The 24,054-nt window shown below is 29.6% G+C and overlaps 1 protein-coding gene across 1 annotated transcript; it reads left to right on the top strand.

The window, feature by feature from the left end:
* Positions 1–10,087: 10,087 nt before the first annotated feature.
* On the top strand, positions 10,088–24,044 carry LOC135923891 (uncharacterized). The gene is made up of 5 exons (XM_065458883.1): positions 10,088–10,222; positions 11,291–11,619; positions 17,285–17,862; positions 23,204–23,501; positions 23,615–24,044. The coding sequence occupies exons 2-5, from the start codon at positions 11,427–11,429 to the stop codon at positions 23,746–23,748; spliced, it is 1,203 nt and encodes a 400-aa protein (XP_065314955.1). The 5' UTR covers positions 10,088–10,222; positions 11,291–11,426; the 3' UTR covers positions 23,749–24,044.
* The last annotated feature ends 10 nt before the right edge of the window (positions 24,045–24,054 follow it).

Below are 24,054 nucleotides of genomic sequence, written 5' to 3'. Positions count from 1 at the left end.
AAACATATTTCTTGTTTTATTGAACAAAATATGGCATTTGAGTGTGCCCATTTTAGGGCACATCGCGCATTTCAATTATTCTACCCTTTTGCCACCATTTTTAAGATTTTATTCCCAAATAACACACAAACTATTTATTAATGTTTCCTTTTTGCTTAAAAATATCTTTTTATATGATGTAGAACGTTGATAATTAAAAATCATTTTTTTACAGCTTTAATCAGACGGAATACTCTAATGTTCTTAGCAACTTTACCCCAAGGTTATATATATTATACAAATCGCTATTGGTTAACTTCCCCCCAGAATCTTACCTTCAGTCTCACCGTGACGAGGGAATGGCAATCTTTTGGCGGCTAATAAAGCTTTAAAAGATTCCCTGTGGTTTGGGTCTAGAATATGATCACGGTCTCGCCTGGGTGTAAAAACCACCTAAAGGAGTTGATGTCAGGAAGAGCACCCGATTGTAAAAACCTTGCTACTAAATTTTCTAATGATTAAATCAGAGGGAAAACTGGCCAACCTGGGTTGAACCTGGAAATCGCACAATTTCAGATAAATTTTATATTATAAGACTGCTATGGCTCTAAGGAACATGTTTATGAGACTTAATCTATTTTTCAAAAAAAATAAAAGTGATTTTTATAATTTTTTGGTAAAATATGTCAAACCAGAAAAATTTTTCGAAAGATCAACAACATAAGTAAGAAATATAGATGTAAAAATACTTCTTTCACAATCAAATTTAAGGTCTTCACACTCAATAGTTAAAAGTGTATTCGCATATCGTTACCCCTTCAATCGCTTTACCCCTGTCTCCTCTATATCCTGCGACAACGCATATATTAGAGATCTGCAAAAGTAGGCTCGGCCCATACCCTGCTCGGTCCAAACGGGCCGGGTCGGGCCTTAGAAATTTTTTTTAAAATATATCTGAATTTATCACTTTTACGTTGAATATTTTATGTAAAATAAAAAATATGTGATTTTATTTATAGTAGGTAGACGCCATATAACATGTATAGTTTATTTTGAGTAATTATAAAAATTAAATTCTATATTTAAATAAATTCGGGCCGGGTCGGTAAAATCTCGGGTTCGAGCCGGGTTGGTAAAATCTCGGGTTCGGGCCGGGTCGGTAAAATCTTGGGTTCGGGCCGGGTCGGGCCGGGCCGGGCAAAACTTTATGAAAAAAATTTCGGGCCGGGCCGGGCTTGAAATATTAGGCCCGATGCAGATCACTAATATATAGATATGTAAATTACATATTACTTGTTAGGTATATTAGAATAATTGCGCTTGCGCACAATATGACCAATAAAAATGTCTTTCAAGCTGACTCAAGTGGCTATTGCGCGTTATATTCAGTTTGTTAAAATAAGGATTTGTCAGTAAGCTGATCATAGGGACCCAATTATAATTTCATGATAGGTTTCTGAATCGAATCGCGATCCCAGGGTCAAAAACATCTGCAAAAAAATATAACTTTTACGAGATCCAATCCTATTTCTATTATATGGAGTTCAATTATATATTTTTTATAATGTTTCGATTTCATTGGCCAGCTCAACACGGGGTATGTAGCCAGTTTAACTGGCTCGAAAACTAACTTTCTTATAAGTATAAACTAATTTAGCGCTAAAACTATTCTAGATAAAGCTTTATATTCAAATTTTATTAATAGAGATTAAAGAACGGGTTAAACCAAATTTATAATCTACCTAACCCTAACCCCTAAACCTAACCATAACCAAATTTATAATCCACCTAACACTAACCCCTATTGATTAATTGTAGCTATACTAAAATAAATTTGAGAAAATATATAAATATTAAGTTAGCCTAACTCTAGCGCTAACCGTTACCCTAATCCAAAGATTGGGTTAAAATTCGTTAGTACCAAATTTATAATCCATTTTTTTTTTGTAAAAATAAAACTCATGGCCAGTCATCCCCTGCCTTTCACATATGTTTTAGCTTTAAAATGTTTGATGATGGCGCCCCCATTTAAATTTATTTTTTGCAAAATCTTTCAAGTGAGCTGCAATTTATAATTAGTGAGTGATGCATGACGAGTTGTTACTTTTGTAGTCTAATACCGGCCATTTTGCTAATCGCTATAAAGCTCCAGTTAAAAATTTTTCTTTCATTTATTTTTTTTTTCTTTCTTTCTTTTATTTCTTTCTTTCATTTATTTATTTATTTCTTTCATTTATTTCTTTCTTTCTTTCATTTATTTATTTCTTTCTTTCATTTATTTATTTCTTTCTTTATTTATTTCTTTCATTTATTTATTTATTTCTTTCATTTATTTATTTCTTTCTTTCTATTTATATCTTTCTTTCTTTCTTTCTTTCTTTCTTTCTTTCTTTCTTTCTTTCTTTCTTTCTTTCTTTCTTTCTTTCTTTCTTTCTTTCTTTCTTTCTTTCTTTCTTTCTTTCTTTCTTTCTTTCTTTCTTTCTTTCTTTCTTTCTTCAGCTATATACCTTTTAATTATAAATAGAAATGTGTTATAAAGATTTGAATATATTTTATTTCTGAAAAAAAAAATAATAAAATTATTACTATATTTATATTTATATTTTAAAAATGATAATATTCTAATAGAAAAGGTAGAATAAATGTAGTAATTAAATTAACCTTACCACAAATTTATAAAATTGCAACAAAGGATTAATTATTGTATATAAATGTAAAGGCATATGGTTTTATAATTAAAGATAATTTTTTTTCAAATTTTTTAATTCCTTATTAATAGATCAAAGAAGAGATGATGGGGTTATTAAAAATTAAATAAATTCAAATTGATGATATGTGTATTGTACATAATATAAGTAAAAATGCAATCAAGCTACAAATACATATTGAAAAATTTTCAATATCTTACTCAATTTTTAAGTATTTAAATATTTCATCATTTTACGTAAGAATTACGTCAAACATACGTGACGTAATGCTATGTTAAGGTATTTAACAAAACAAATTAAATGAAATTCTTAAAAGAGAAAGATATATATATAGTGTTTTGAGTTAGTAGATTTGTTAGAATATTTTTAAATTTATTTGAAAAATAAAATATATCATCTGACTTGCAAAAAAAAATTGTTAAAAATAACATATGATTAAATAATATTCTCCAGAGAATAATGGCGATTTCAAATATTTGGTTTTAAAATATACGGCCCGGCCCGGATTTTTTTTGAAACTTTCAAGCCCGGCCCGGGTATTTGAAAAATTATTATCAATTTTTACGAGTTAAATAATTTTATTTACGAAACGAATTTAAAAAAAAAAAATGTGAAACAAATCTGCGACAACACTGTAAACAGAATCTTTTGAAATATTCTCTTTAAAATGAAAGATTTCGTGTGAAGCCTGATAACATTAATTTGTCGAATTTTAGCATAACGTTTTTAAAGATGAAAGAAAGATTTCTTCCATCGATCGCGGATTGATATATTTATAGCCTCCCCCCCCCCTCTCAGAGGAAATATTAAAGTGGTCACGTGATTAGATAAATATCCGTGAGCACAGATGAATGGAATGGATACCGTAAAATATTGAAAAAATTCTAAAAATTGTACTGGCGGCCATGTTTATAAAATACAAAAAAAAAATGCTTATTTGAAAATTACTATCCACCAATCGAAAATGTGATGGAAATTAAATTTGAGTTTACTTTGAATTTCTTCTATCTCTATTGGATAATCTCCGAAATTAAATCTTTGTTTCTAACAGAGCTTAAGAAAATTTTATATATATTATAGGCAAATTAAGCATTATTTAATGGGCTCTTCAGAGTGAGTGTTTTTCAAAAATTGGCTTACATCGTTAAGTCACGACTGTTTAGTAACTAATTGAAGAGCTAAGAAGTCTAATCAGACACTAGATTCGTCAAGTTATTACTCATAGTTCAGTAACTAATGAAGTGCTAAGAAGTCTAATCAGACACTAAATATTTAATGAAAGCAGCGAGATATCTAGAGTTTCTATATTTACCGTTAAGAATTTAACTAATTTTTCCTATTTCGCCAATAACTTTTTACTATCTACCCAGGAACGCGCGAAAGGGGTGTGAGGAGCCAGCCGTGGCGGGCTATCACCGATGGACAATTTTAGGAACCGCCAAATAATTTTGTAATTTTTTATTCAATTCTTTTTATCCTCTTGAAAAATAAGAAATTTTTTTTTTGTATTTGGAATGTCTAGCCATATGTATTATTATAATAAAAAAAAAAAATTTGATTTATACCATTTATAAAGCAAAAAAATTTGAGAAGTATCAAAACATTGGAAACTTTTTCAAAATATTCTAAAAATTATTTAGGGCATGTTTTTATTTTTTATATTTAAAATAGCTTATTTGTATATTTTCGATTATAAGTTTAGATAGATTGTGAATTCTAATTTTTTTGAGGACATAGTCTAATCTCTTCTCTTCTCTTCTTTCTTTTCTAAATTATTTCCTGTCCGGGGCAGCTAAAGGTTTCGGACATGGCGGTGCAACTGTGATTATAAAAATTATAATAAAGCACTAAATATTGGCATAAATTTTAGAAGTAGTACTTTCTAATTGTTCGGTCAACCACATTTTAGGCCTGTAATAAATATTTATATATTAAATTAATTAGGTTTTAAGAGTTATTGTATTATAGTAGAAATAAGTCGTTTTGGACATAATAATTTAATAGAGTTTAATATAAATTAATTAATATTTCATTTAATTAATCTAATAAAATATGGGTTTAATCTTTTAATATAATTATATTGAAATATTTGGATTAAGAAAATATGAAATTGATAAAATTGCTTTCGCAAGATGGCGTATTTTAGGTTAAAAATATTTTTTAATTTATTTTTTGACTATTTTAGGGTTAGAGTTAGGAAGGTCTCCGCCTGCAGGGATCCAAGCCGAACTTGGACCGAACCGTTAAACTGTAACGGTTATTATTTAGCAAAACCTATAATTAAACCGAACCTCTAAAAAGGTCTGTGAACCGGGTTGAACTTCTCGATATTCCAACTCTCTTAAATATGATTAATAGTCAGTTTTGATTGATAGGTGTCAATACTGTTTTTTAAAATATTTAGCGTACTAGGTTCAATATATTTTAAAAAATGGACCAATATTTGTTGAAAATAATTTTTAAGTTATGAAGCTATACAAATAAAACCGGTTGCTTAGAGCAACAAAAAAAGTTAAGGTTATACTTACAAAAATACTATTCGAATCTATTCAAATTCGTTTTAATCGAATAATTCGTTATTCGTATTCGTGTAAATCAAATAATTCCTTATTCGTTTAAATTGAATAATTCGTTATTGAATAATTCATTATTCGTATTCGTATCGAATATCGAATAACAAATAATTCGTTTTAGGTATAGTTAAGGTCCACAAGACCATTTTATTAAATTGTATATAAAAATACTTGAACTGATCAAATTAATTCAGAAAATGTGGCCAACCAGGCGGTAGCTTAAAAAAAATAGCTCTCGTTCTAAGTATTTGGGATGGGGAAGGGGGGAGTGGCCTTTATTTTAACCCAATGCGCATGCGCTAATAATAGTAATTAATTGGTGCCCAAAAGGACAGAAACACTCACGTATGGGATTACATAAATATTGGTAAAGGTTTTAACAGATTCGCTTAAATGGGGATTTAAATAGTAGCACTCATTCATTCGTTGATATTTTTCCCATAATTTTACGGTTGAACCAACTTTCGTTCAACAACAATTTTAATTTTAACTAAAATCGCGTAAAAGTGCGAAAAGTCGCGAATCCAATATAGAATATATTTCCCCACAAACTTTTTTAATTTTCATAGGAAGACCGGTCGGTACAAGTTGACATAAAATAGACAAAGGATTTTTTTTTAAAATATTGATTTTTGTTGAGAATTATGGAGACGTGTCACGTGATATATGTGGTTTATAGATCGTGTTTATTATGTCAAATGAACTCCATATTTTTTTTTATTATTTCAAAACATTATTATTACAAAGCAAACAAGCATTTAATTTGACTATAATTTGATTTAATTATTTTCCAAAAATTTATTTTATTTTATTTTGTCTTTTTTTAAATTTTATTTTGTCTTTTCTTTTATTTTCGTTTTTTTTTTGTTGTGAAAATATCTACATTTTAAAATTAAGGAAACCCTTACCAGTCTGGTCCAATCTTGGGCCCTAATTTTTTATTTGTTTTTCGTTCAAATTGGAACGGAGTCGGACATCTTCTCTTCTCTTCTCTTCTCTTTCTCTTCTCTTCTCTTCTTCTTCTCTCTCTTCTCTTCTCTTCTCTTCTCTTCTCTTCTCTTCTTCTTCTCTCTCTCTCTTCTCTTTCTCTTTCTCTTCTCTTCTCTTCTCTTCTCTTCTTCTCTCTTCTCTCTCTCTTCTCTCTCTTCTCTTCTCGTCTCTTCTCTTCTATAAAAATTTATTTTCTAATTTTTCCCCTTTCGTTGAAAAGTCATACCTTTTTTTTTCCTCAATCCAATATTTTTCTTTGATTTTTTTTTGTCGGATCGGATTAGAACTAAATCAGTTGGAACTATAAATTTTTAAGAAATATTTTTTCGTAACACGCCAGAACCTGATAATAGGTTTGATGCGGGTTCTAATAAGAGTTACTAAAAGATTATTTCGAGATATATTGTATCGTGATACTTTTAACGACTCTGGTTCTAAATATTAATGTTATCTATTCTCAATAAAAAAAAATTAAATAATTAAATTTGAAAATGCCTAAATTTTATATTAAAAAAAAATAAAATTAAAATTAGGTGTGAATCGGTATATATACAAAGAAAGATAGAAGAAAAAGGATGAGAAAGAAAATTAAAATAAAATATAGGAAAGAAAGAAAGAAAGAAACAAAATTAATTACGTCAAACATATAATTACAAATCATTTACCCCCCCCCCCGAATCTATTCATTAATTTAATTGTCATTCAATTTGAATTTTTTTAAAAAAATATATATTTCCGTTTTATGACAATTTAATTATTTTTTTTACTTCACAGGTAATTAACAACTTTTTAATTTCATTTTTTTTTAAAAAACATTTATAAGAACTTAATTAAAAGTAAAAAATTGATTTAATTATAGTTTATTAGTTTTACCTTTATGGGTTACTATTTTATTTCAAATAAAAAAAATTTATAAAGAAAAGAAAAGAAAAGAAAAGAAGGAAGGAAGGAAAGAAAGAAAGAAAGAAAGAAAGAATGAACGAAAGAAAGAAAGAAAACTAAATGCTTAGGTAGCTTCGTGGTGGCTCATTCTCAAGGTTAATGGCGAAATGATCTGCAAAGCATTGAGGATGCAAATTAATTTATTATCGCTTTCTTCAAAATTGAGATATATTTTCAAAAAGTAAAAACTTTTGGGTTGGGGGGTCATATTTTCCTGTTGAAGACTTAGGTTTAGCAGTTTTTTTTAGGTTAAAAAGCCCGATTAATCATTCATGCCCAACAATCATTAGCTTCAGTCAGAAACTGCTAAATTGTCTAAAGTTATGGCATCGATTACCTCTTTTGTTCCAGTTTCCATCATAAACGCAAGTGGGAAAAAACTTATTAGGGACTCACGCCTCAGTTGGGGAGGGGAGGGGAGTCAAGTTATGAAGGCGACTATAAAATAATGCATTTATTTATGTTTATATAAGTTAGTTTACACCAAATGAGTCTAAAAAAATAAAAATATTTTTAAAATCCCAAAAATCTAAAAAAAAATTAAAAAATTGACTAAACTGAGAATACACATCATAACTCCAAAATATAATGATGAAAACTTAAAAAAATTTTTTATTTTATGTTTATATAAGTTGGTACCAAACCAATTAATCCAGAGCGAAGAATTTATGCTCCTATAATTCATATTATTTTTAATTAAAAACTAAAATTTTAATATTTTACGCCATCTAGCGGAATTTTATTTATGATATATAAAATATTTATGAGTGTTTTATTTTCTATATAATAGATCTGTTATACTTATTATAAATTTATAAACTACAATATCTTTCCTATTCTTATTTATATATTTAGATAATTTTAATTTTGGATAAAATTGATTTTTATAATAAAAACCTTTTTTTTAAAGTTTTTAAAATATAATTGATAGGCCATAAATAAATTTTACCTGTTAATTCTCAGATTCTCGGTCCCATAATTTCTAGATAGGGGGCATCTAAATGAGATTGCTATTAATTTAATCGGAATTTTTATTTTTGCAAATTTATATTAGTAAAAGATCTTTGTAATCCCATCAACTTAAAATAGTATTATTATCATCTCCACATCATACATCTTCTCTTCTCTTCTCTTCTCTTCTCTTCTCTTCTCTTCTCTTCTCTTCTCTTCTCTTCTCTTCTCTTCTCTTCTCTTCTCTTCTCTTCTCTTTCTTCTCTTCTCTTCTCTCTCTTCTCTTCTCTTCTCTTCTCTTACACGAAAGCTCAGATAATATTATTATTTTATTTACTTTAAAATTGATTAAGTATTTAACCAGATGTATATATAAGTATTTGGAGAAAAAAAAATATGATAACTTTTTTGAACTTATAATAATTAAAAAGTGTTATAAATAGAAAGAAAGAGAAGAAATGGATTGGAAAACAGAAAAAGAAAAGAGAGAGAAAAAAAAATAAATTAAGTTTATATGTGACATTACCTATTTTTTATTAACCCCCCCCCCCCTCCTTGGGCATCATTTATAGTGAACGCGGAATACCGCCTTGTCGCTGCTCAAACTATTCCTAAATTTACAATTATTAAACTATACAAGCTATGATGGAATCGGTTAGGGAAATAGTTGAGTAATAACCAAATGTCGGGTTATTCGACCCGATCTTCAAACTCTAGCCGGAGATAATCCGTCAACATTGAGGCGGTTTAATTTATATTAGTTTCTTCCAAATTTGAGCCGTTATCTTTTCTTTTTTATAAAAAAAACCCGAGGTCAGTTTTCGGCTAAAAACTTGGTTTGGCGGATGTTTTGGCCGGCTAAAAATATACTAATTACCCAACTATAGTTAGCGATGATGAATTCTATCGACTTGAGCGATACTAATAAACGGTGCCTCACTAAGATAAGAATGCAACAACTGTCTAACAAACAAATTAGGACAGTGACATCTTTAGGACAGTCGTAGCTTAAACATATGATTTTCTTGCCAAAAGTGAAGTTATTTTTTACATAAAAAAAATCGGCCTAACCTTGGAAATGGATTTAAATCAATAAAAATCATTGCAAATTTTTCGATGTGGATTGATGATAATCGATCACATTAAGTGTTGTGTTGGGTAGTTATATATTTATGAAACATAGATAATGATCAAGAGAGTAAACATTGTCATAATAACTTCTTTAGTTATACCCCCCCCCCCCTTCTTCCTTTAATAATTACCTTTTTTTCAAAAAATAATTTTAATAAAAAAAATCAATAAAATTTTTATTAATTCTATCGAAATAATAGATTAAAATGACAAATTATTGGGAAAACAACCTTGGGTAAACTGACGAAATTTCCATAAAATTATTCAGAAAAATTTGTTTTTAGGCAAAACTTAATTAAAAAAAAGGAAGTAGAAATTCCAGAAAGATTGAATGGCAAAAATGATCTCTCTTTTTTACAGGAATAATCATTTTAATCAAGGCCGGCCAAAAAATTTTTTTTTTCTTCAAAATTTAAATAAACCGAAATTTTGGCAAAAGGGTTATAAAGTTGGTTTAATTTTTTTATTTAAAGTTATTGATTGATTTGCATCAATAATATCAAAAAATAATGAATAAATTATAAAATGTTGCTGATATTCTAAGTTGAAATTTGAGAGGAAAATTTAATTAAATTAATTTAATGCTATGTCACTTACGATCATTCTATTTGATTAAATTTTCTTTTCTAAATCAATAATCTTTATTTTTATTATTTAATATTTATTTTATTATTTTTATTATTTTATTTTTCCAGTGGGAAAGAAACAAAGAAAAAAGACCTTTTAAAAAAATTATTTTTATTTTTATTATTTTTATTTTTAAAAAATAGTATTTTTATTTTTCGAAAAGTAAAATTTATTTTTTTCCCTTGTGTTTGTATAATAAATTTTATTTTATTATATTTTTTTTGAAAAAATTTATTTATATTTACTCTTTTTTGATAAAAATATTTATTTAAAAAAATAAAATTATTTCATCACTTGTTCATAATTCCGTGAAACAACCAGGTAAAAAAAAAGGAATTTCATTTAATTTATATCTTTTCCTTAAAATTTATTAAAAATATATTTTTATTAGTTATAATAAGATTAGTAAACATTTGTATAGGTAGAGATAATTGGTAAATATTTAAAAAAATATAAAATTAATAAATGACCTCCAAAATCACTTTATTTTAAAAATAATATTTAATAACAAATAATTGTCCAAAACGAAATTATTTCTCTTATACAGATGCAAGATATTTGGAGACATCAGATATTTTAAAGCTAACTTATATGCCATCTACATTAGACCTTTTCATTTCATTTTAATATTGAATTTGTTTTAATATTTAAATGACAAAAGAAAATTAAATAAATATCGATTCTATTCATTTTCTATTTTATTTATGGATAATAAATAAGTAAATAATAAATATATTATATAATTTGATTTCGCAAATAATTTATATATTTTTTTTTTCATTCATTCACCCAAATATAAAAAAAAATCAGACGAAAACAAAATATTTTAAAAATAAAAAAGAATTCGAAAAAAAAATAAATTAAATTATATATTATAAAAGGTAAAAAAAAATATTTGTTTATTCAATTTTTATATTTTCTAAAATATCTATCTATCTATCATTTGATTTGAATTATGATAATTTAATTTACTTACGAAATACACTCCAAGGGGTTAATATAATTTCTTATAAAATATATTCTTTTCAATATCTTTTGGATAAGTTAAAAAAAATAATATATATATGTTCTTTCTTACTAGTGTTGTTAAACCGTTCGATTTGAACCGGTTTTTAAAAACGGTTAACTCAATATTTTAACCGGAAAAATATTTCCTAAGTCTTGGGATTTCGTTAATCAAACAGAATCTTAAGTGCTGATTGCATAATATTTATCCTAATAAAATATTAAGTTAGTCCATTTTAAAAATAGTTCTTACCCAAATTTTTAAACTCGTATAAAATTGCTCAATTTTACATTGTCTTTTCAGGAAAGGTTAAAATTTTTAATCTTTTTACTTGATTTTATAACTTCCAATATATATATTTTTTATATTGTTGCCCTCTTCAGTAGAACTTTAAACAGGAATACAGATAAAATAACCAGCTATCAATTCACCCAGAGAAAATAAAGCTTTTTCAGTCAATTAACGATCTTCGTTACGACCACATAACATACACTACACTACACCCAACACTAAAAAATAATGTTCAACGCGTTGTCAAAATACGTTTCGGGTTATTTGAAGAGAAGCAATTCCTTGCACTCTCCAGCCGATCTCAGTGGCTCCCCGATCAATATCAACGACAGGGCGGATATTAACTTTCCATCCCTCATCCCCAAAGGGGATATAACCACCAAAGAAATCGATAACGAATGGATATTCGTAGCCGAAAAAAGTTTAAAATTTTTTTTATATTTTATATTAGTCATCTGCGTCAGACCTAATTTTACGAGCCCGGATACCGAACGAATTAACCCGTTTCGGTCGAACCGGGTACGGGCCGGACCTTGATTTGCGGATCTCTATTTTATATTAACCCCGAGCCTTCATCATCCACGGGAAAAATATTTTTAACAAAATTATAAATATCAGACTCTGCATGGGTTTTAAATTATTTTTCCATTTTCGAACCCGGATCGTATTCGGGTTTTTGACTTTTTTAAATCTTTGCGAGTTCCGGGCCGGTTAGGGTCGGGTCGGACCTACAGGCCCCTACTGATTATATAATAAGATGAAACGCTACAATCAATCTAATTTATAAAAAGTTATACAAAATAGAAAAGTTTAACAACGTTATTCGATTATACCTAGTGTTAAACGGCTCAATTTCAGCCGATATTTAAGAAGGGCTAACTCAGTATTCTATCCAGAACAAAATATCGTGAAAATCTGAAAAGATTTTGCAGGGAAATCCCTATGCTTTGCCAATATATTTTTTAAAGTTAATACGATATAGAGAGAGAGAGAGAGACCATTCAAAATACAAGGAATTTTACATTTTTCAAAACATCACTTTTTAAATAATATAAAATGTGTTACATACACAGATAGCCTCTTTATCTTTTACTATTCATAAAGTTATTCGTAAAATAAAAAAAAACCTTTTACTAACTAACATGACATAAAATATAATACGTTATCTTAAACATCAATCCCCCCTTTTTTTTCTCGTCTGTCTCCCAAACTGACTTTTGTTTTTAAAAATAAAAAACAACTTTATGATTTGATTGGTGGAAAAAGTTTTGTTTTTTTCGTTATGATATTTTCTTGTTCTTTTAAATCTTTGAATAATTTCAAAAAAATTAATGTATGTCAAATCAATTTAGTATAAGAAGCTACCGACTAGCAAAGGTAAATAATAATACAAACACAAAAGCAAGTTCATCAAAGCAATAAATAGAAAATAATTAATATCGAAATTTTAATTTATTTTTAAACCTTTATATTTGTTTTCATTTCTCTTGTAATTGTTGTGTTTTGTCATTTACAATTTACCGGGTTACCATTTAATCAGCTGACCCCAAAAAATTTAAATTTTTTATACTCAGCCTAGATTTTTTATTTGTTTACGAGTTTTTAAAATTTCGCCATTTTGTTTTTTTTTTTGAAGAAGAAAGTGAAATTTGTAAACAAAGGAATTGTTTAAAGGATCCAATTAAAATTAAATTTAAAGACTAGTTAATTCCTGTATAATTTTTGCTCCAGACCTGTTAATTTTCTGGTATGCAAGTCTAAGATTTATCAGTAGATTATCATATGCGATTTCTAAACAAATAGGTGCGTTTAGTGATCTGCATCGGGCCTAATTTTTCAAGCCCGAACCCGAATATATTTCAAAACGTTTTTCCGGCCCGGCCCGAACCCGTAATTTTTTTAAAAATATTAGGCCGACCCGGCCCGAACCCGATATCTTTTTTTTAAAAAAATAAGAAAGTATTAAGTTTTCGAGTGATACATACATTTGAAGCGTTTGTATCAAAGTACCCTCACCCCCAGGCGAGTAGCCAGCGCGGGAAGGCGAATCCCTTCCTCCCTCTTAGTAAAAATTTTAAGATTTGTGAATCGCAAAGTAGGTATAAAATAACCGTTTTTATTCCAATTTTGGATTCATTTTAGGACTCAAATCAATGAACGATTTGTGAGGCGGGGATGTGAACCCAAACCTGGGTTCGGGAAATTTAAAATTGTTTGGTTGGGCATTTTGGAACCACAGAACAAACAGAGACCGATTTTAGGACAGCTCATTAAACCCGGGGTTAAATGGACCTGGGGGCAGGTTCGGTTCCTCTTAGGAAATCGTTTTCGATCAAGTTCGTGTTATCAAAATTTCGATTAAACGAAATTTAAAATTCTCGAAACCGGGTTCCGATTCATATCCCTGGAGGATGTATTAAATATCGATATCGAAAAATATATTTAAAATTGAAATTTTATTGGGGTGTATTAATCGGGGCATCTAAATCCCCAAGATAAAACGAATCACGGAAAAATTGGCGCCATCGGAAAGAAGATTAAATCGAACATAAATTTGTTTAACCTTTTCAAATCATCATATAAATATATTATTTTATATTTTAGTGATCTACATTGGAGGTCCGCATTGGGCAGGTTTTCCGCCCCTCCCGTACATCTAAGTGTGGCATAGCGGGTGCGGAGGTCAAAAAATGTTTAAACTATAAGCGGGGGAAAGGGGGTTGAAAATATTTAAAATTTTTATTATTTAAAATCATTTCAATCAATAATTAATACTATTAAAATCCTTTTATTGAAATGCAATAAAATTTTTAAACTTTTTTTTTGGATATTAAAAATTAATGAAAATATTTTTGCATTTTTTATTGTTATTATTTTAAATTAGAAAAAAATGCTGAAACTGCACCATTATTTTTTTTTATTTAAATGCTTTTAAAAATTCAAAAAATGGCCATATTTAAATTTTATAACAGCTGGCCCGGGTTAAAATTTTGTATAAATAATGGGCCAGCGGGTAAGGGACTTAAGATTGATGGGCGGGCGGACGCGTGGGTACTCGCCCAATGCAGACCAATAATTTGCATAACCCGTTTTGCTAATTTTTTAACAATTGTTTCCATGCTTCAAAAAGTCCTTTCAAATTTACAAAAAAAATTAATTCCTGGCTACGCGCCAGACCCCCCCCCCCCCCCTTCCAATTTGAAAGAATTAGATTAGATAAATAAATTATGCTTTGTATTACAGATCTCTCATTCTTCCTTCATCTCAATGACATCCCGGGTTTTATATTTTCGGACCCGGCCCGAATTCTGACTCGGGACCGATCCGGCCTCCGGGTATTTAAAATTTTTTTTTAGGGCCCGATAATTAAAATACGGTCCAACGTAGTACGAACCAAAAAAAATGGCCGTTTTTAAGAAATGAATACCTCGATCGAGGTATAAATAAGGCATGATAAAATGGACTGATAATCATCAACTTCGACGATTTGGTGGTAACTTAATCCTAACTTAAAAAGGTATGAAAACTCAATCTGAGAATAAGAAGAAGCGAGTAATGGTAAAAATTTAGCGGTAGAGGTGGTGGGGTGAACAGATGTTGGCGATTTTAAGGGTCACGGGGTTACCCGGGGGTCTAAAAAAACCACTGCTCATTTATCAATGTATATCGGGGGGGGGGTGTAAAGTCTACGAGAAGAATCGATGGAAAAAAAAGGAAAGAAATGAATGGAATAAAATAAAAAGAATTGGTTGGCACAATACTCGAATATAAAGTTTTTTTTTAAAAAAAAAAAAATCAGGCCTGGAGAATTACTATAATGTTTTTTTAACAAAATATAATTTGGCTCCGCGAAACACCCTAAAAAATTGGAAACTATATTTTTTGGACTGTGAAATCGATAAATGTTCCAACTACAACGCACTTGCACCTTTTATTATTAATAAATTTTACTTGTTAAATCTTCAAAAAAAAAATGTTAATCAATTCTTACCATCTGTTTTGTAAAAATTTATTTTATTTTAATTTTTTTCGTTCTCATTCTTGGATTCTTGGCTCAAAATAAATCCAAATATTTTTTAGCCCAATTCTTGTATAACATTAACCCATAATTTTGTCCAAAATGTTTGAAAAGTTCTCCGGTCCAAAGATCCTTGCCAGGTTTCCGCGCTGCACTGACCTCCAGACCTCGACCCGAAATTAAAAAATATATTCGACCTGATCTGATTTGAACCGAAATTATTTTTTAAAATGAAACCCGGCCCGAACCGTGATTTGCGGATCTAAACTGGCGCCATTTAAAATGAAGGAGTCAGTCGGGTAGAAATCTGGAAGGAAAAAGATAAGAATGAGAAAGAAAGATTGTAATCGTAATAATGAAACGATTTTTTAAAAAAATAAAATATACAAGATAAAAATAAAATATATTTTTACAAAAAATAATAATTTTATAGATATTTATTTCTTTAAAATTTAACCCCAAGGTCATCGATTTTGCTATTTATAAAAATACATTATTTTTGTATTCGGTAAAAATCTAATTTATAACAATAACAAAAATTTAAAATTAAATAATCTTTGCCAGAATTTTTAAGCCAATTCACTCACCAGCACCATAGCTTCCCTTTCATCCCTTTTTGGATGAGAATAAATATTCCTATATCTTATAAATCAATTATTTTAATTATATATTTTTTTTCAATTAATTCTATTCTTTTTATCGAATTTTATTGAATTTTATTCTTTTTTTATTTTTTTTATTTACAAGATGAATTATCATTTTATTTTAAACGTATTTTTGTCGGGGAATTAGATAAGATAAGACTTGGGTATTAATTTTGGATACAGATTAATTTAAATCAAGATGAATCATGTAAAAAGAAAAGTAACTTAATATTCCACAAAATATGCAAAATTTTTTTAAAAAAAAATAAATGAACTATTCTTCGATAAAAGAAGCGTAAAAAGCTAACAGATGTTCCCGAAGCTTTGAGAATTGGCAGAGTTGGCCCTTCTTTTGGCCAAATATCGAGGCTGAAGCTTGCGACTTTGACCAGATTTGTTATACTTTTGTGATTGGCTCCAGTTCAGCTTTTAAGATCATATGCGGACCCCTTAGCGATTTATTAAATAATTTTACTCCTAGGCCTTGGCTCAAGCCCAGGACCTCTGTTATGTATCTAGGAATAGTGTCTCCTTCACACATTCATAATTTAATGGAAAGGCAGATTTTGATCGGATTAAGCACAACTGCCAATTAAGTAATCCTTTTCATCCAACATCCAAGACACACCACATCTACCTACTATCCTTAATATTTAAAATTAAAAATAATTATGATAAAAGAGGTATATAATTAAATGAATTAAATTATAATTATAGGAATTGTAATAATAATAATAAGAAGAAGAGATATTTAATTTCTTTTATCATTTTATTTCACTTTTTTTCTCTTTAACCCCCAATTACGAATGAATGAATGGAACGAAAGGCTAATTGCTTCGACATTTCGCCAAAAAGATGGTCGAAACCGATCTGCTTAAATTTTGACCAAATCTCGAGTGATTTTTTAGGCGCTTTAATTTTTTTGGAACAAATTCTTCTTTTATCGAAAGCCAATCATTTTTTATATACCAAAATTTTACTTGTTTTTTGGCATATTAAGTTACTTGAACAGTTACTTGCTATAAAGATTCGTCTTGATTTAAAATTAAGATCCATTCCTATTGGTCCTTTTATATTTGAAAATAAACCCGTGAAATAGAAGTTTTTAACAAAGTATTATCGGCTTTAAAACTTTCCTTTTTTTGCCACCTTTTTTTCATGGTTATAAAATATATTTTGTTATTCTGGCTGGCCTCCCCTATTCGTGTTGTTAGCGGTGACACATATGATAAAAGTGAAATGTTATATAATAATTAAAGGATCTGACCCGTTAACCGGTATTAACCGCTAGCTTATTAACCGAACTTGAATCGTCGAAAAATTTCTCACCTAGCCGAACTGCTAAAAGGTCTGTAAATCGTTCGGTTCGGATCCCGGATAATATTATTACCTTGCAATTATAAAAATGATTTTTTTATATATAGACCCTTCTTCGAAGTGCAATTCCCTACATCGCTCTAGCACCCCTAACACGTGGTTTCCCGCGACGCCCGCCTCTCATCCGCTACCCCTTTTGAAAACGGAGCCAGATAATACGGGTTTCCTTTTGGTGGCCGACAAGATACATGACCGGGAAGTTTTCGACAAGGAAAATGGTTGCGTGATCGTCAACCAAAACCGACTCACTACTTTACCCGATGTTAAGGAATTTGGCGGTATCGAAAAATTCGGACCGGTTTCGTTGCCAATTTCGGTTTCTGAACCCAAAAAAGTTTCTATCCGGGTATCCAATCGAATACCGGTGGTTACGGCCTTTGACGAGGCCTGGGATCGCAAGAAGGGTCAGTCGGACAAGGCCAAAGCTTTCAACGTTGCCCAGAAGCAGGCCTTCAAACAATACCGGAAGCATTCCGATTCCACCTCATCTCAATCTTCTTGCCATTCCACCTCCCCGAACCGTAGTAGGGAAGATGGGGTAAAGGTTGGAGCTAACGCCGTCAATAAGGACAAAGCAAAAAACAAAAAGCTGAGAGGAGGCAAAGCCCGCCCTTCAGGAAATCAGGTTAAATTTGATTTGTTTTTTTTACGATTATTGATTTACCGGTAAGCCCAAAGAAATTGGCTGATTGATTTATATCGATATAAAATTTGGACTAATTCTATCTTATAGAAGGCCAACTAGGACCGGGTCAGACTGCCCCACATCGCGCTCACAATCTGAATAAATTTCAAAATGGTTAACAAAATAACTGGATATGATTTGGTTTATTGTGAGCCCGTTGGTCGAAAATGGTCCGGCTTTTCATTAGTCTTTTCGTAACAGGCGTTACATTCATTTATTTGATGACTGAACTAGCTCAGAGTTTCTCGGGTCAACGAAGACTGAGGTTTGAAAGCCCGTCAACTCCTTTTTTTATGAAACAAATTTTATGTTAAACGAAATAAATTGGTTTTAATATACTTTAACAACTGATCAATTTTTTTTAAAGACCTATCCTAATATAGGCATTAGGGGAGAACCAATAGAAATACCAGAATCCAAGGGAGATTCAATAGAAGGAATATTTTGGAGCAGTTGAATTGTACATGATTGGTTTTAATATTCTTTACTAACTGATCAAAATTTTTTTTTAAAGACCAATCCTAATATAGTCATCAGGGAGAACCAATAGAAATAGCAGGATCCACGGAAGATTCAGCAGAAGGAATATTTTGTAGCAGTTGAATCTCATACCATGACTATAATTTACCTAATATTTTTTTTTCTTTGTTGAAACTTTTCGAAAAACAAAATTTTTTCTACAAGGTTGTTATAAACTTTACTTTTTTTTAAAATAAAAATAAAAATATTATTTTGATAAAAAACCTTTGTTTTTCCTTCATTTAAAGCGTAAAAATTTTTTTTTGGAAATAATATTTTTTGACGTGTAAGTTTGTCATAAACATATTTGTTTAAAGGAGCCAAATAGACGGCAAACTTTGTATTACAAAAAAAGAAGAGATTAGTTATAATTTGGTTTTATGAGATTAAAATTATTCGGGGAATTGACCTAAACCTCCTTTACGTCACCTGTATAATGTTTATAAATATTGGTATTAGTCGTATTATTCATATTTCCGGTATTATTCGACCGAATAATGAATAATTGTATTATTCGAAGCGCCGAATATGAGAAAGTCAAATACCGCATTTTATACTCATTTTTAATTGTAGTTTTAAGTGGGGATGTTGGAAGGGGTAAAGTGGACAAGTCGTATATTAAAAACTTAAAAATTTTACTTAGGCCTTGTCACTTGTTTTGTGTGAACAAATTAATTTTTTTCTATGCTTTTCCTTAAAAAAAATATTAATTTTTTTTTGACAAAATATTTTAATTAATCGCGACAAATCAATCGGAAATCAATGGACCCACTCTATTATTTACTTCAATTTCTTTTCTATTTATTACAGAGACCTGCAGGCCCGGACCTAAGCTTAATTTTTTTAAATTTACCCAGGCCGGGCTTTTCCTGATCCGGGCCTAAATTTTTTAAAAAAAACCCGGACCGGGCCGGAAAAAATTTCCGAAAAAAATCCGGGCCGGGCCGGAAAAAATTTCCGAAAAAAATCTGGACCGGGCCGGAAAAAATTTCCGAAAAAAATCCGGACCCGGCCGGAAAAAATTTCCGAAAAAATCCGGGCCGTGCCGTGCAAACGGTACTTCTGCAGGTTTCTAATTTATTAGTTTATTAATTCAATTTGAAAATTACAAAATATTTTTAATAAATGACGATATCAATCGACAATTCAAGTCAATTATTTAGTTCAATTTCTTTTCTATTTATATAGATAGTTTATTAGTTCAAATTGAAAATTACAAAATATTTAATTTGTTTGTATAAAAGAATTTTTTTTTAACAAATAAATATTTGTCATTTCAAAATCTTCTTTTTTTTTTCTGCAGCTCTCTTAATTTAAACTTAATTATACTTTGGAACAAATATTAAAAATCCAAAGATGTAATTTAGTTTCTGGGTTCTTAGGGCATTATATAGTAGGAATATCTGATAAGTCTATTTTTAGACCCGGTTAAGAATTTTTAAAATTTGGCCGGGTTTTGGAAATCGTTTCAAAAATATGAGGAAAGAATATTTAAAGAGATTTATTATAATAATTTTTCTTGTTAAATATTTTTTTGGACCAGGCCCGTATTTTTAAAGCTAACATTTATGTCCGTTTTGGGTTAGGGTCGGAAACATTTAACTTTACTTTTTTTTTGTTTGACCCTTGAAAATCTAACCGCTTTCACACTTTTTTCACAGCTGACTAGTTATTTTTATAACTCCAAAAATTATTCGACGTAAATTAATATATATATCTAAATTAAAAAAGGGGAATAAAGTAGTTAAAATCAATTTTTAATATATAAAAATATGAACAACAAGGTATTAGAAAATTCTGATTGGTCTCTTTTCTCTATTCTTTTCTAATTGGGCCTTTTTTCCTTTCTAGCTGCCAACATCCACATTTTCGTGGCCTCATAGAACTCGCACTTGGTCGGCATTGAATAAAGGTCGTACAATTTAGGAGGGCATAGTACTGGAAATTGGTTTCTATGATTTATCTTCCGCAAACTTTGGGTGAACAATTCGGCATATCATATGTCATGTCCTTTAAAGTTTTTTATTCACAGCCAAATAAATTTAGCAATTTCAGATCACTAAAAAGATCTCTTTAGAAATATAACATTCGATAGATTTACAGTTACATATACGTATACATATTAAGTAACGTGCTAAAATATGACAAAAATAACTGGTTGACCTAACCCGAAAGAGAGTGACATCAATCGCCCTACTAAACAATGGGATGAATGAATTTTGTATGAACACATATTTTAAACTAAAACTCTTCATAATAATATAACATGTCAATGTCGAATTTTGATATTTTGTCACCAATCCTCAATATTTATCGCGAAATGTAACAATTAAAAAAAAAATGATATGTCATCTGGGGGAGAACCAAATTTTTTAGAAATGTTATTTTTATATTAGGTATAATCCCTTCCTTCTATCTAGACAAATTGAATTTATTCTTTTTCGAGGCTTTAGGTCATAATTGAGCGAATGAATAACTCGAATCGCGTCATATGATTTCCTGAAAATTAAAAAATTTGAACAGATTTTTTTGATCGTTAATATATTAGAGTTCGGCAGAGTTTGCAAAAATATCGGGATACATTTTCGGAATATAATATAGTATCTACCATTTTATAGAAGTATCTTTGAGCTACCCGTTCGAACTGTCATAGTTGGACTACGCAAAAATTCCCTCTGATCGACTCACTCCGGCCATCTTTGAATTTTTTATTCAGCCGTACCTCGACAAAATTCTAAATTATTTCATTTTACCACTATGATTCTCCCTGAAAAATCGTAATTATTAAAAAAAGAAGTTTTGATTGAACTCTATGTTAGCGAGATCGGAATGAAACTTAATCTTTTCTAAAATCTTTGTCCAGCCTGAAAAAAAAATCATATTTTCGGTACAGGAAATATACGTACAGTAAAATTTTTATTGACGCTACGTATATTAATTATAGAATATAATCATCACTGACCATCTCTCAAAACCAAACTCACTCGAGAAATTTTATTTGTATCTTTATCAATGTTTTCTATGTACATATTTTGTTTTTGTGGTACACATGTGTTTGTCACCTATTCAATTCAATATTCATTTGATACATTTACGCCTATTCTGCCAGATGTCTAATTTACGTATACAATAAAATTTAAATACATAAAAATATGTGGATATAAATTGTATTATTTTTTTTTCAAAGGTCTGCTGCTTCATTGGATCTTTATTTTATAAAATTAAAATATTATAAAAAAATAAAAATTAGGCACATTTCAATTCGATATGTTATATATAAAATTAATAGCAGATAGGACATTTAATATGCTTTAAAAATGTTTTATGTTAGTTACATATCATCTTTTATTAATTATAAAAATTTGAATTCATATTTTTTAAGGTTTTATAATCAAATATACGATTAAGCTAAAAAATGGCCCCCATTTATATTAATTTAAAAAAATTATATAAACGAACTTTTTTTAATATGATTGGTTGAGATTCGCCCAAGATATTGAGATTCCCGAAATTTTATTTACTATAAAACAGCTAATTCGTAAATTAATTTAAAATAATAGTACCGATTAGTTTAAAAAAAATTATGTAATGACATTTGGAGTGGCATGCCATTTCTTTTCTCCTGGGGGGGGGGGTCTGCTAGCCAGTTATATTTTTCTAAATATTCTATATTAAGTAATTAGATAAGGTAGCTCAAAACGGTATAATTTAATGTATCTTTTAATTACTAAAATTAATTGGAAGGTATTAGCATCCATCCATTAACCTATTCTGTATATTGTCTGTTATTAAAGCAGCGATTACTTGATTTTCGTTGATACCTAGTGGCTGCTTCTGTTTTCCTTTAGCTTATAGGGGATTGTTTCGTATGTTCTCCTTTAGATATCGTTGCTCGAGAAATAGATTGTCATCTCCAATTTTTGTAATTTTTTCGGGTTACAAAACTAATTTTAAAAACATATGCAAATGTTTTAAAATTAAATCTGCCAACCACTCTATTTTATAAATATTTCGGAAATTGATTCATGTCAAAAAAAAGTCATTTTTGACATTTTTCCTTTTTTTTTAAAGAACTTGTTAAAATAGTGTAATTGTTGATTCGTTTTTGAATTAAAAATGTACTATTTATTACATTAATTTAATACTACCATTTTATTTATGAAATATGTTGTGTTTGATTCATATTAATAATATGCTAAAATATCACTACCCCCCCCCCCCCCCCCCCACACTTTTTTTGGAAATTTCTGGCGGGGGAACGCTAAGCCTCCCACTACATCCCCGCGTTATAATTGTGCATTACTATAATCATTATTATTTAAATAACAAGTTTGCTTCCTCGTATTTCCTTACAGCGAGATAACTATTTTTACTTTTTTCATCCCAGATTTTCCAACTAAATAATTTTACGATTTTCAAATGGTTTGCCCTTGTTTCCCTGTCTCTAATTTATTATCTAGCACGTTTTTACTTCCTTACAATGATTGCCACTTTGTTACGCATAATTTCACTTTTTAATTTAATTAAATTATTATGTTATGCGAGAAAAGAAAGAAAAGAAAAATGAAAGAAAGGAATTAATAATAATACAAATATAATGTATATTTTACTCGTTTTTGGTAATGAAGGAAGTTTCTATCTTTGAATTAAATTTAATCTCAAAATTATTCCATCATTTACAATTTATTGATTTTTTTTTTATACTTAAAATTTTTGGTCGATTCGGTTATTGAACTAATTTTTCTTTTTTTTATGCATTTAGGAATCGTTCATCCCTAGCTCTCCTCGTCACCATCCCCACGTTTCCCCTAGAACGTCGGCTCGTTCTATTCCTACCGATCACCTCGCCCAAGCACCACTTAACCCCGGTCTAGCCAAAGCTTCGTTGGACTCGGTCCCGGGGAATCGCCGCCAAAGAAATAAGCGATCCGCCAAGACCGGCCGTAACCCCTTCAACGGGAAACTGTTCAGACTTTTCGAGACCGAAGAGATTTTTCAGAAAGATTCCAACACCAACGCCGGCGATAATATAAGCTGGAATACGCTTCCCTTCGCACCCTGTAAGCGATTTTTTATGACTCGTTTCAAAATGAAATATTTATCACGTGACCATTTATTTTTGGGGGCTTCGGAAATTGTATAAATTTATAAAATCTCTATATTATATTTACAGCTGGTTTCGAAAATGGGAAAAGTACGAAGGGGAAGAAGCGAGGCGGGGGCCGCTTCTTTTACGCTCAGGGCTGTTTTGGTAAGCGAAGCGGAATAATCAGGCAACCTTTGCCAAAGACTTACGCGAAATGTTGATGACCCCCCTGAACGAGAATATCGACTTTTTCATTCATTCATTCCTAGCTCCTCATTATTTCACATTTTTACCTAATTTGGCATCTGTCAATCCTCATTTATATATGTCTGTAATCTTATATTTCTTTACTTTTTTTCCTTAATCTTTGAAGTAAGTGTCAATTATTTTTTCCAAATCTTAAGAATCTTGTATTTCCTTAACTTAAAACATAATTTATATTTATTTATGTTCTTCTCACAATATCTCATGTCCATATTTTTATATGAACGGGGTAAATATTAACCTTTTTTTTAAAAAACTAATTT

The sequence above is a fragment of the Gordionus sp. m RMFG-2023 genome, chromosome 2 (genome assembly GCF_954871325.1).
Source record: "Gordionus sp. m RMFG-2023 chromosome 2, tfGorSpeb1-WG-v2, whole genome shotgun sequence".
NCBI lineage: Eukaryota > Metazoa > Nematomorpha > Gordioida > Chordodea > Parachordodidae > Gordionus > Gordionus sp. m RMFG-2023.
The sequence above is the reverse complement of the archived record's forward strand: the minus strand, read 5'-3'. Positions and strand labels throughout refer to the sequence as shown.

Excerpts from the sequence above, each read along its gene's own strand:
- LOC135923891 (XM_065458883.1), top strand. The coding sequence starts at position 11,427 with ATGTTCAACGCGTTGTCAAAATACGTTTCGGGTTATTTGAAGAGAAGC. Across the intron at positions 17,863-23,203 it reads CCCGCCCTTCAGGAAATCAG|GAATCGTTCATCCCTAGCTC; the intron begins GTTAAATTTGAT and ends TTATGCATTTAG. Across the intron at positions 23,502-23,614 it reads TACGCTTCCCTTCGCACCCT|CTGGTTTCGAAAATGGGAAA; the intron begins GTAAGCGATTTT and ends TTATATTTACAG.